Source organism: Diadema setosum, chromosome 5, assembly GCF_964275005.1.
Source record: "Diadema setosum chromosome 5, eeDiaSeto1, whole genome shotgun sequence".
Classification (NCBI taxonomy): Eukaryota; Metazoa; Echinodermata; class Echinoidea; order Diadematoida; family Diadematidae; genus Diadema; species Diadema setosum.
The window spans coordinates 10,458,395-10,471,353 of record NC_092689.1 but is presented as its reverse complement, the minus strand read 5'-3'; the positions used below and the strand labels follow the sequence as shown (position 1 = coordinate 10,471,353).

Genomic DNA, 12,959 nt, shown 5'->3' with positions numbered 1-12,959 from the left:
GAGACTATATCTTTGCTTATTCTAGAATTATTGACTCCTAACCTTCAAAATAAAGCACACATACGTGCAGTTGCTGCTGAGCAGTAATGTATTATGTATTAATATTTTGCTTCATCAAAACTTAGACAACAATATAATTTCTGGTCTTCATTTCATTTCCAGAGCCATCTTCACTGTCAATGGGACATGTCTATCCAGGAATACCCAGTGAGAACTCACAAATGTCAGACTTACTGATTTTCTTTGTCTTTGATTTTGGTCATTTCAGCCATGTCAAAGGATGCAAACTTCGCCATCACAGGATCGGCCGACTTCAGCCTGAAACTGTGGAACATTGACCTCTGCCAGATCATCCATGCCTTCAGTGACCACACTAAACCAATTTCATGCGTTGCCATGGCAGACAATGGCAGCTTTGCTGTTTCAGGTGAGAGATCATGATGATATTGATGCTATTAGTAATGATGATGACGGTGATAATGGCGATGATGATAAAGATGACGGTGATGAAGATGATGGTAGTGTTGATATGATGATGATGATATATATTGGTGAGGTGATGATGATGATGGTGGCGATGATGGCAGTGATGATGATGAGGATGATGGTGGTGATGATGATGATGGTAGTGATGATGATGATGATGATAATGGTGATGATGGCAGTGATGATGATGAGGATGTGGTGATGATGATGATGGTAGTGATGATGAGTGGTGGTGATGATGATGATGGTAATGATGATGATAATGGTGATGATAATGGTGATGACGAAGATGACAATGATAATGATGCTGATGATGATGATGACAGTGATGGTGATGGTGGCAAAGGTGATGGTGACGATGATGGTGAGGATAGTGATTGCCATCGTTGAAGTATTGGTTTAGATCAGGACTGGGAGCATGAGTTTGACAATTGCATCAATGATAATGATTTTAGGACTGAGGGTAGAGGAGGATATTTTATGAGGTGGAGAAGGATTGGATATAGATATTAAAGTAGAAAAACAGTTGTGACATTTTGTTGCTACCAGTTCTATTTATATTTTGTGTTGAGGTCATAGAAGTCTAAAAAATAAAAGCATCTCAATTTCATGGGACAAGAACATTTGCTGGGAATGATAGTCAGCAGAATACACATGCTTCATTCTATAAACTGTTGAATAATCTGAATTTAGAAGTACTCTGGCCTTGATTTACAGGCTCTGAGGATGGCACCGTCAATGTGTGGAGCACGGACAGTGGCGTGGTCGTCGTCACGTTCACCGAACATGAGGACGCAATCTCCTCCGTTCTCATCACGTCGGACAGCAAGCGGATCCTCTCCGCCGACTTCAGCAACTACATGAAGCTGTGGGTAGCTGCCACCGGTGAGGTAGGTCTTCATGATGAGAGTTTGTAGTTCCAAGGGAATAAGCTTGTCAGTCAGAAGGCAGACAGTCAATAATTGTGCTTGCCCATCTTTGACGGTATAACCTGTTCATGTGGGCCCCACAACCTGCAATCTCTATTCGATGACTGCCTGCATGAAAGACCAAAAATTGCAAATCTTAGCTTGAGGCATCTAGATTAATTGGAAATCAGTTGTCCTAGGCCAGAGAATGCTAGATAAACCTAGACCCAACATACAAGCACCAATGTTCAATGTTGGAAAATCAAGGTTACGCATGGACTTGATTATCGTGTCCATGCCCTCCCTTTATTCACAAGCATTGATCTCGAACATCATCTTTTATTTAAAGACAGGATCCCATAGTGTCTTGCTGTCTTGCAATTGATACAAAATGAATTTTCACATTTTTACGGGGTGCAAGAACGGAGCATACACTTGTCGTCTCTTCTTCTCTGACCAGGTGCTCCTGTCCTGCATGGGTCCTTCGGCCATGGTCATTCTGACGCCGGACGACACCTACGCCATCAGCGGTGACCGCAACGAGCTGATGAAGATCTGGACGACGGGCAGTGGGGAGTCTGTGAAGACCATCAACCATGTGCAAGTGAGTGACCATTTGAGGCATGATGATGATTTAATTCTGTCAAAACCGCCTCAGGAAGTCATGATAGGATTGATATACTACCTGAACTTTTAAGAGTGGGTAATGAGCTTTCATATCCTTCATACAACTTTGGCAAAGTAAATGTAAAAAATGGCTTGATTGAGCAAGTATGCTATCAGTACATTGTTTCATAAAGATGCAATAGGAAATTACTTTGCAAGAGAAAGCATAGTCAAGTGCCCATGACAGTTTTATTGTGATTGTCGTAGGACCGTTTGTTAGTTGTCCAATTTACATTGTATGTTCCACCGGTTAGAACAGTTTGTCATCTGTTAGATTCCACATTTCCACCAGACCATTTGTTGAGTCAGTGTTTGTATCTAGGATGGTTTATTTAGTCCTATGTTTTATATAACTCATTACTGGCTGAAACCTGGTGGGTCTGCAGAAAGTCTTTGGGGATTTTAGAAACTCATAGGGATATGGGCTGGTGGTATTTGCAGAAAGATTACGTCTGAAATATTGTAGGATGACAGTTCAGAATGCACACAAGCCAGCCAGCAAACGCTCCTCGAGTGACCTCGATTGACCAGTCAACGTTTTTCTTTGTTTCCTTCCCCCTGTTGTGGCACCACAGGTCATCACATGTGTGACGGTGACGAGGGACGGTCAGTTCACCATCACGGGGTCAGAGGACATGTCCCTGAAGATCTGGGAGACCAAGACGGGGAAACTGACCCAGGTACAGTGCAGCCGGCTATGCAGAGCACGGAACTCTTCCGTAATGTTTCTAATGATAGATGTCCCTACCAAGCAGCCCTTTAGGCTGCAGTTGATTAATACCCCATTTTACTAGTTGGTTTCTGAAGTCTTCTCAAGAAGCCCTAAGCAGTCTTTCAGCTCAGTATAAACAGACAAAATATGAGAAAGGCAATCTGATCCCATCAGGTTCTAAAACCACCTACAAGGGATGGTTCCAGAGCCTCCTATAGAAGCCTTGAAGACATTCAGCTGCAGTATGTTAAATATATAGGTCCCTCGTAAAAAAGAAAGAAAAAAAGCATTACAAAGCTAACAACCACATAGGGTGCGAAAGCAAAAATGGAAGAAAAGAACAAATTAGAAAGAAAAGAAAGTTAAAGAAAGAAGAAACAGAAATTTGTTGTTGATGGAGGTTATTGTGTATTAAAAGTCATTTGTCTATCAAGTAGATGTCTACAAAAGATGGTAAACATTAGCATCATATCATATCTCCCACATAGTAATCTTTTCCATTAAAAAAAAAAAAAAAATTCCATACTAATGAACAAGACTCTTATCTAATCTTTTTTTCTTCTTCTTTTTTGCTGGTGGAACAGATTTTGGCGGGCCATGACGACAAGGTCACGTGCGTGACAACGGCGGATCACAACCGGCACGTGATATCGGGCTCGGAGGACTCCACCCTCATAGTGTGGAACATGTCAACGGGGGAGATTGAGAAGACGCTGCAGGGACACACGGGCATCGTCACCTGCTGCAAGATGACCAGCGATGGCAGCATTTGTGTGTCAGGTGGGCAAAGAGGAGAAGGGGGAGGGGGAGCAGAGGGGTGAAATTGAAGGGGCGGGGGCTAGGGAAGGGGGTATCTCAATGTTTGAAATTATTCTTTTTCTAGTTTTGGAAATGTGATACTGTAAAAGCGATTAATCTTTTTTTGTGCATTTCGCTCAACCGGGAACTAGCGAAAGAATAAGAGTACACAAATATTTTTGCTTGTTATTTGAAGCACTATTTAATGTTTTCATTTCCGCAGCAGAGTGTGAAAAATCACTTGTGCAAAAATTTCTTTTCTTTCATCATATCAAATTTCCGTACAGCCGAACAAAAAAAGTGTATGTACATATAATAAACACAGTAATTTTGAGGCCCTTAATTTTCACCTTATTGCAACAAGAGTTTTGTTTTTTAACCATGTTTGTTGTAATGGGAGTGTACTGTATGTAATTTTATGTATCGTTGTTTGGCAGGTTCCCACGATGGGACGATACGGGTGTGGCTGGTGCAGACTGGGGTCCTCATCACCTCCTTCCACATCAGGCAGGCGGTGGCCGGACTGGACATGTCCTTCGACGCCAGCTTCATCGTCCTGCAGCTGGTGGAGGGGGGCAACACCCCGCTGCTCTGCCTCCACAACAGCCCCGCCTCGGACATCAAGAGCCAGAGCCAGGTGGACATTGACCTCAAAGAAGGTCAGTGAAGAGTGACCAAGTGGTCGTGGAATATTTGTATTTTGCGTGTCTCAAGAAGACTTGCTGCATCAGTCACTGTCTTTATACTGTGAAACCAGAAACGTACAGTGCGAGACACTGAATTGGAGCCAACGCCCTTTTTTGTGGCACGTAACTTTCACGAATTGCTGACCATGATGGTGTACAGCATTATGCTGGTATTCAATGCATTGTGTAGACTATAATATTTAATATGCATTTTACTCGGCTCCTTGCAAATTGGGAAAAGTTTAATGCACCTTGGAATTTATTGCTTTACAGTATGTTAAGCACAGCTGACCAATGCTGTGCACGCCATGCAGTTGGGAGGGATTTTGAATGGGCTTTTTGAGTTAGTGCTCAACGTCTTGCCTTTTAGCTTGAATTGATTTAATTCTTTGTTTCTCCCCGTTGACTTTTACCTCTCTTCAACAAGCCTAAAATTCTGGTTGGATGGCTGTCAGTGACCTCTGTCAAAAATACTTTCTTTTTTCTGTACTACCAAAATATTTAGAGATTTATATATGATGTATGTCTTTCAAAGCATTTGAATTTCATTTTTGTAATTAAAAGAAGCACATAGATGTCTTGATTTCATTGTGACAGTAAAAACATGAGTATAGTGAGGTGGTTTTTCTTTAGGCTTTGAGGAGGTCCACCACAGAGTTGTAATACAGTTTTCTTACTACTTCCCCTACAGAGTCCCAGACAGTTCTGCCAATCAAGCCCCACCCACCCCTCCTCCACAAGCAGACCTCCGTACACATGCCCGCCGTGGGCCGCAAGTCCACCAGCTCAGCGCCGGACACCAACCGAATCAAGGCGGCCAACAACCAGAAGGGGCGCAACCAGAGCTACTCGGACAACAGCTCCAGCAACGGCTCCACGGGCAAGATGAAGCGCAACAAGCGGTCAGGGGTGTGTCGCATCGTATAGCCGGCCCTCTTGCCACCCCCACCGCTCCCAGAGGGGATGAACAAGCGTTGGTAGCTTGAACTCACTGTGAGACTTTGAGTCGTCGAAGGGGAACGTGCATCATTTCACTGTGAATTGATGATTGTTCAATTCAAGGCATTGTCAAGATTTTACGTGTTAATCCTTTACCAGGCTGAATGGAGAAGTAGGGAACTGCCAGATTTCATAGGGCAGAACATGAATGCCGTACTTGTAGTACTCGACAATGCAAGTGTGATTCCTTTTTATGGCAGGATGGTACAGTGGTAAAAATACATGGTAATGGAAGCAAAACTTGAATGGTGAGTTTGATGTCACAGTGGTTTTGGAATCAACAATAGAAACTGAAGCATCTGCAAAATATGCAGTTGTCCTTTTTATTTTATAAGAGCAGCAATACCACACAATTGCAGGATGCGTGTTGCAATTCACAAGGCTGATTGTCTGTGGGCTTGTAGAAAGGATGACATGCTCAGTGCCTGTGAAGGTAGAAGAAAAACTAGAAAACGAGAAACAAGGACTTAGTATCATGTGTATAGAGAAGGGGCAATGCAAACATTTTAGATGGACGAACTGTGATGTTTAGGGCTGATATTGGTGGACTTTTTCTGAGCTGTCATTGTCTGGTTACACTTTTTTTTTGGTGTCATTTGATCCATTAACTCAAATATGTTTAGCCTCCCAGTGGCTTGTTTTTGTCAGTGACGTTTTCATAATCCCAGAATGCAAAACATCATTTGATTTCTTTCTCCTTTTTTTTTTTTTTTTTTTTTTTTTTGAGGGAGGGGGAGCTTGCTGCCAATGTTGTGATCAGTTGCAAGCCTGACAAAGTGTCAGCTTACCCTGTCATCAGAGAGGTGAATGCTGAGATATATCTCTTAGCTGACTTGTCATGTTTTTCATGACAGCTGCATTTAATTTGCAACTGATTGACAAATTGCCCTACATCGACGATGTGCATTTAATTTTGTTATTAGGGGCTTACTGTACTCTCAACATCTGTCAGAGGGTTATTGTGATAAATAAGTCATGCATGATCTAGGTCAATAGTGCTGCCATGCCAGTGTGCATGCATTGATACAACATGGAGAGATAGAACCAGGGTTTACAAAAGCACACTACATGCAATACTAACTTAGCCATCTACAGTCCAACCTCTGTTATCCGGCCATATGTTGGAACCGCCTCCCATCCTGATGAACTATTTGGATATGGAAGAAACAATAAGTAAAAGTAGGCTGCCAATCTACTAGTAGCTACGCAGGTAGTGCACACTGCAACAAAATCGTAATTTATGCTTGTCTACTTAAAATCATAGTCATGAAATCGAAACATCTTACTGTAAAATTCATCACATGTTTCTGTAGGGAATATCAAAGGTAAATTCTGTGAGTTTTGTAGGAGTTTTAATTGTGTTTAAAGTCACTTTTTCTCTGGCCTTCACTGCTTTGAGGCATCCAGATCATAGAGAAGTCGGGATGAGAGAGGGCCTGATAATAGAGGTCGGACTGTACCTTCTCAAGCAGCCGCTGTCACTGAAATAGGTGTGAAATCCAGGGTAAAGTATGCGATCACCTTGCTATTAAACCACGAGAGGTGATCGCTGCTGCTGCTTCAAAGTTTCACTGCTCTATGAACATGACCTATTTTTCAGCATTAAAATTTTAGGCAAAGTTCCCACTCCGCAGAACCGCTGCAAAGATAGTCACACACAAAGTAGGTTTTCATATGTACTACATCATGTACAAAACCTCTGTCATTCACATAATTAAGAACATGCAAAGTTCACAGAAAGTAGCCCAGCACAGTAAAAAAACAAAAATTATCGGAAGTTAGTTTCCACATTTGTAGTTGTAAAGTACATCAGCAGATTTAGATAGCAGTACCAATATCATTCTGTATCCTTTTGCTGCCAGAATTCTTGTGTCAGATTTCACAGGCATTCGACACCAGACCTAAAAATATGGGGGGGGGGGGGGGAGGGATGAATGTAGTAATGCTGAAAAATGATAAATAACAATATACCTAAACTTGATAGATGTTTGACAGAAAAGACCAGCTTGGAAATGATGGACACGTGTCTGTAAACTATGCACCTTCATTGGCAATATTTCTGTGCAATCTTTGTTTCTCCTCAAGACATTTGCATTCCTCTTGCCAATCTGAAATTTGCCTCGCTTTCGAGAACGCGAGAAAATATCCCGTTGATGACATGTGCTGATGCAAGCACCCCAGCACGCAGCCTGAAGGAAGACCCTGTGTTGATTTGAATTTGTATGTATGGGCCATCTCGGCGCTGTTTTAGATGAAGTGTTTCAACAATGCTCCGCATCTTTCGATCTGCTGATGCGGAAGCTGAACTCGTGGGCAGGTGCTGTCAAAATGTTGGAATATGTGCCCATACGGAAGCCCCACACTCTAATAAACCCGTTGAAGACTAGTCCCGAGTATACTCAAGCAGTTGTCTATGGGCAGTATATGTTATAGCAACATCCACTCGTCCTCGACTGGTTAAGATATCAGTGTGTGGGGGAAAAACGTTTGTTGATAAAGCAAAGTTACGGAGAGATTCCTTTCAAGATGACATGCAATATATCAATTATTGCTTCTTCTCTTTTTTTTTTTTTAATTTAACATTTCATATGAAATGAAATATGAAAGATAGAGAGAGAGAGAGAGAAGTTTCGTGTGAACTACCTGGAGTGACATACTTAACAAAAATGTTCAACTTGTGAATTTATTTGAACTTGGAAACGTGTATGGGTAACAAATATAATTATCATTGGTGTGTCATGTGAGCTATGAATGTGCTCTTTGTTCCCATGAATGTATCCTATATTTATGAACACCAGTTATCAGTAGTCAGTAAAGAGCTTCAATAGAAATGCCATTAATATGATGAATGGATAGAAGTACGGAAAGGCTTCATTTTTTAAATGATTATTTTGTGCAAAGAGATGCACCATGAGCGATGCCCTCGAAGCTTCAGCGCTTTTTAAATTTGCAATGAGAGAGACAAACTGGTGTCAGGGAGAATATTCCATTGTGCAACATTGCAAGTGTGTGGATTGCACCGAGGAGCGTAGTGGCTTCTTACTGGTTAATTGTTCTCGCAAAACAGTACCTCGTAGTTGGCAAAGAAGCTGTGCAATTTTTGCTATTTCTGCATCATGACATACGTGAACTATTTGTCATTTGTACATTTGGTGACATGTTAGCCCAAAATTCACGTCTCACAAAAAAAATTACAGGGGCAAGAAATAGCGGTAAGGATCATAGATAATGCAGAACACAGCACCACTGCAGCTTGATATTATGTGGTTATGTCTACTTAATAGCAACAAAGACTACCTCTTCCATTTGCTTTTTTCATATTGTCTTCTTTCTTCTGTATTTTTTAACAGTTTTTTTTTTTTCTTTTTAATGTTCATCCCTCATAACTGTGCAATATTGCTGGAAGTTTGAAAGTATTACTGCAAAAAAAAAACTTGCCTTGTTGGTACCTGGTGTCTCGAATTTCACAAGTCTAGGGGTAATGATGCAACAAATTATCAATGCATGTGTGATTAGTGTACGGAGCTAGGAGTTGGTTGCCCATTTTGCCAACATTTATTCAATCCTTCCTTTCTTTTGCAAGCACTCTTTATGCCGTGTGTTGTATTTTGAACTCTACAAAATCACTCACATATACCTTAGAATCGAATGAATACAGATGGTGCGCATGACACTTTTACGAGCCATACTTCTCAACGTTCTCAATGACCATTATTCCTTTTAATATTTTCATGCTTATCATCAGTTGTTTAAAAGAAAAATAATGAAAAAGTGGAAGCAAATCTTCCCTCCTTAACTAGAAGATAGACAATCGCATCTAGCAAAAGACATGGCAGTGAAATGCAATTAAAAAGAATTCACAAACATACGCTACTCAGTGCTAGGCAGGAGTGGAACACTTGTGTCAAACTCACGGTAAAATCAGTCACACAATAGGAAAATAAACAACAAATTTAATCACAGAGCAAGACAGCCTTCCTATGTTTTGAAGGAAGTGTTCATCATGTTTAGCATTTGACATCTCCTCTTGAGGGAAAATTAAGTAACAAAAGAGTGAGTGCCAATGATCATGTTTCTCATTTGCAACTTTGCCGCGATGCTCCTCAGTACCATGTAATCAGGTTTACAAATAACCCATCAGGTTGCGAAAATTATGCATGCCATGTAAAAGCCACTTTAAGAGTTGCAATATTTGGAAGTAAATGGGTTGAATGTATCTCATTTCAGATGTGACTGGGTTTGCCATCGTCCTCACTTGTTGTTTTCTTCTTTTTTTTATATATATATATCAAGGGTGTGAGGCATATACCTGTGTTTGGAATTTATCAACGGTTTTATTGGTGATACGGAAGCATAAGACCTTTGTTACATTTAAGATGAATGGATTTTTATGGTGTAATGCCACAAGATTTTTTTTTTTTTTTTCTTCGTGAGACATTCCATGTTCAACGTGTGCAACTTCGCTCAATGGTGGACACAAGCCAAGAAGACAGAGTAATGTGCAGCGATCTTTTTCGTATGTTATGTTTTTTGTCATGCCGTTTACATTATCGTGTAAAAGAATATTCATCAGAGGTAATTGTACAGTGTTTTTCTTCGCCCAAGTTGAGATAACAATCGTTTTTTTAGTGGATACATGCGAGAAATCTACCCCAATTGTAAATAATCATGCAGAAAAATCATATACAATGGACTGTAAGACCATTGTTCTTTTTCCTTTTTTCTATGGTTATTTTATGAGCGTAATTATACCATGAATTTGAACAATGTGTATGGATCATGATCCAAGATTCATACAGGCAATATTATATCTTACTATGTGATGTTGTTACTTATTTGATGTAGCACTGGTCAGTCTAATACATGAATTCACCTGTGGTAGATGCGGGATTACCCATGTAGTATGTGGGTCCCCGTCCCTCTATTCAATTTCTTTTCAAATTTGAAGTTTCTGTTTTTTTTTATTGCCAGTTTGGTAATGATGAGAGAAAAACACCCATAGAAGATATGAGCAGAAGCTTGAAGGCGGCACAAGCCTCTTTGCTGTTTTACCAGAAGGCAGCCAACTCAGGCAGGATTATGTTCTATTCTAATAGGCATATGACGGATATAGTAAAACTAAAAATGTTCGGAACACATTCCATGAGGGTTGTGTGTGTGTAGATGATGTTCGCACCACAGTGAGAGTCATCACAGAGTACATTTTCAAGTTTTGTATGTGCATGTGCTGGAGATATCTGGGTAGCATCACCACATCAGATGACAGATCACATCAGAGGACGTACATGTACGTGCTCCGAACGAAAAACTGTTGGATACACTCGTAAAATTGAAAGCATGCGTTGTGGACAGGTGGAACAACAGGTGATTTCAAATCAGTTACATAGGCCCGGTGTCATTTGTCTAGATAGCTGCTTATACTCATGACAGCTATGCGTGTAAATGTGGATGTTCCATTTTGGCTGCTATATCTACATGTGGGAATTATGTGTACATCTTTGTGTACATCAAGAGCTTGGCATATATATATATAAATATATGAGAAGTCACCAAATTAGTTCCATGGACAAATGTCGAGAGGGGAATATTTGCTTTAAGAACCTCTCATGGATTGACAACTTGTGTTACCTACAGACGTATTTTTATATTTAAAATGACAGGAGTTGAAGAAATATTAATATGAGTGTGTATGGTTGTCTTGAAGTTAACTTACCGCCGCGCTATTCTGGAATGGCTGATACTCTTGACGTGTTTCCCTGCAAATTGTTTGGTGAAATTACGACAAGGATTGTGCAATATCTTTTTTTTCCTTTTCTCGCTCACTCTGATGGTGTTTGTGTACCAATTATTTCACTGTACTCATTTCAGTATCAAAACAGATGTGCAGTTTTAATTATTTGAGTGTAAAGCAACCATATTTGTATCAAAACTGCACTGATTGTGCATATATTATGTGAGTTTGTACTGTGGACAAATAAGACAATTTAGATGCATGTGATTAAAACGAAACCTTTGTACTAAATGCACTTGAGTATTGATTGCCAAGTTCATGTCTATTACAATTATCTTGGATACAGTGTATTTTGATGTTGCTTAATAAATGATGGTAATATATTTCATATCTGTGAGTGTATACTGAACAGATCTTCAACTCAAACTTGACTTATTTTTATACTTTATATTTGCTGCTAAGAAAACAAAAGAAGTGAACATATATTTTGATGATTTTTGTTTGTTCCAAATGCAAAATTTTGTTTGAATGTTGTTTGCTGTTTAGTGCACACTAATCAACCTTCAGGCTTTTTGCATCTAGATTAGCAGACCTACAGATGAATAGAAATGATATGTTTGATTAAATTCAGTCACCGAAATTGATTAATCAACTGTGGTAGGATACAATCCTGCATGTCTATTGCGTTTCATAAAGTACAAGTACATAATCTTCTGAACTTCCTTTCCAAAGCCATATCTCTACCCGCTGTATGTGTAACTAGTGTAAAGTGTTTGCAATGTATGATAAAATAAAAGAGTAATATAGATGCCAATCAAAGGGAAATAACCTGTGGAGTCACACAATTCAATCAATAGTACTCTGTAGGATAACTAATGTACAATGCGGATCAGCTCCTGATTTTTAAGTTAATTAATTTTTCAACTGGTATTACGCAGTATGCACCTTACCATATCTCTTCCTGATGCAATCTTTATACTGTACATAGACTGTAATATGTCATTCTTCTTCGTCTTTTTTTTTCCATTTTGTTTACATGTATTATTTTTGTTATTGTTGATGTTGTTGCCAATTTAGGGATTGTTCAGTTGTTGAGAGTCACCTGCCATGAAACAACCAATGAAAGAGGAGAGAATTTTTTTTTTTTTTTTTGGTCTGGTCTTGATCTTGATTAGTATTGTACATTTCTCTATCGTAAGTTATGGTAGTATTTTCAGTGTGAAGACTATTTTGGAGCTCATTATTCATCCTCAATGGTCATGGTTCAGGGGGCAGCGGGCAGTCATGAAAATGACCCCCTCCCCCTTCTTGTGAAAAAAAAGAAAAGAAACCAAAACAAAACAAAACAAAACGTATATCTCTACACTTTATATCCAGGTCATCATTCGTAGGTCAAATGGACTCCGGTACACCACATGATCTCAACAACTACTATGCTAACGCATCCGATGCATGGATCGTACCCTGCATGCAGTTTTCACTACCAATGGGATGTCATTGTACATACTTGTTCAGATATCATTGTTTAGTACAGTACTCGTGTCGCTAATCATATTAAGTGTATGTGATCACATACTTTGATGTAATATACTTCTTCACTAAACGATATGTGTATGGAGTAATATGTACGAGTCTTATGAGAGAAAAAAAAAAATCACGGTCAAAAATATCTCCATTAATATTGTGTATTTGGCTTATCTTTTTAAATGTGTGACTCTTTGTGGCAACTGATGTATCAGAATAAATCATTAAAAAGAACCTATGCTACATGCAGAAGAAGATGAGATATTCATTTCTTGTATATCCACAACTGCTTTGTATTCATTTAATTTCTATTTAATAATTTTTTTTCTTGTAAATATTGTAGCTACAATATTATATATGTGTGTATTTATATAAATATAAATATATATTCATATACACATACATATATAATACAACTGCATATTATATACACCTGTATGTGCACTTGA

General features: G+C 39.4%; 1 protein-coding gene across 1 annotated transcript in view; it reads left to right on the top strand.

The window, feature by feature from the left end:
- LOC140229076 (NACHT domain- and WD repeat-containing protein 1-like) overlaps positions 1-5,183 on the top strand; it is a 37,680-nt gene extending 32,497 nt beyond the window's left edge. Inside the window, exons 16-22 of the mRNA XM_072309335.1 lie at positions 269-427; positions 1,204-1,376; positions 1,855-1,998; positions 2,636-2,740; positions 3,357-3,552; positions 4,008-4,229; positions 4,948-5,183. Coding sequence (XP_072165436.1) covers positions 269-427; positions 1,204-1,376; positions 1,855-1,998; positions 2,636-2,740; positions 3,357-3,552; positions 4,008-4,229; positions 4,948-5,183 — 1,235 coding nt within the window. The remainder of the gene's footprint in view (positions 1-268; positions 428-1,203; positions 1,377-1,854; positions 1,999-2,635; positions 2,741-3,356; positions 3,553-4,007; positions 4,230-4,947) is intronic.
- The last annotated feature ends 7,776 nt before the right edge of the window (positions 5,184-12,959 follow it).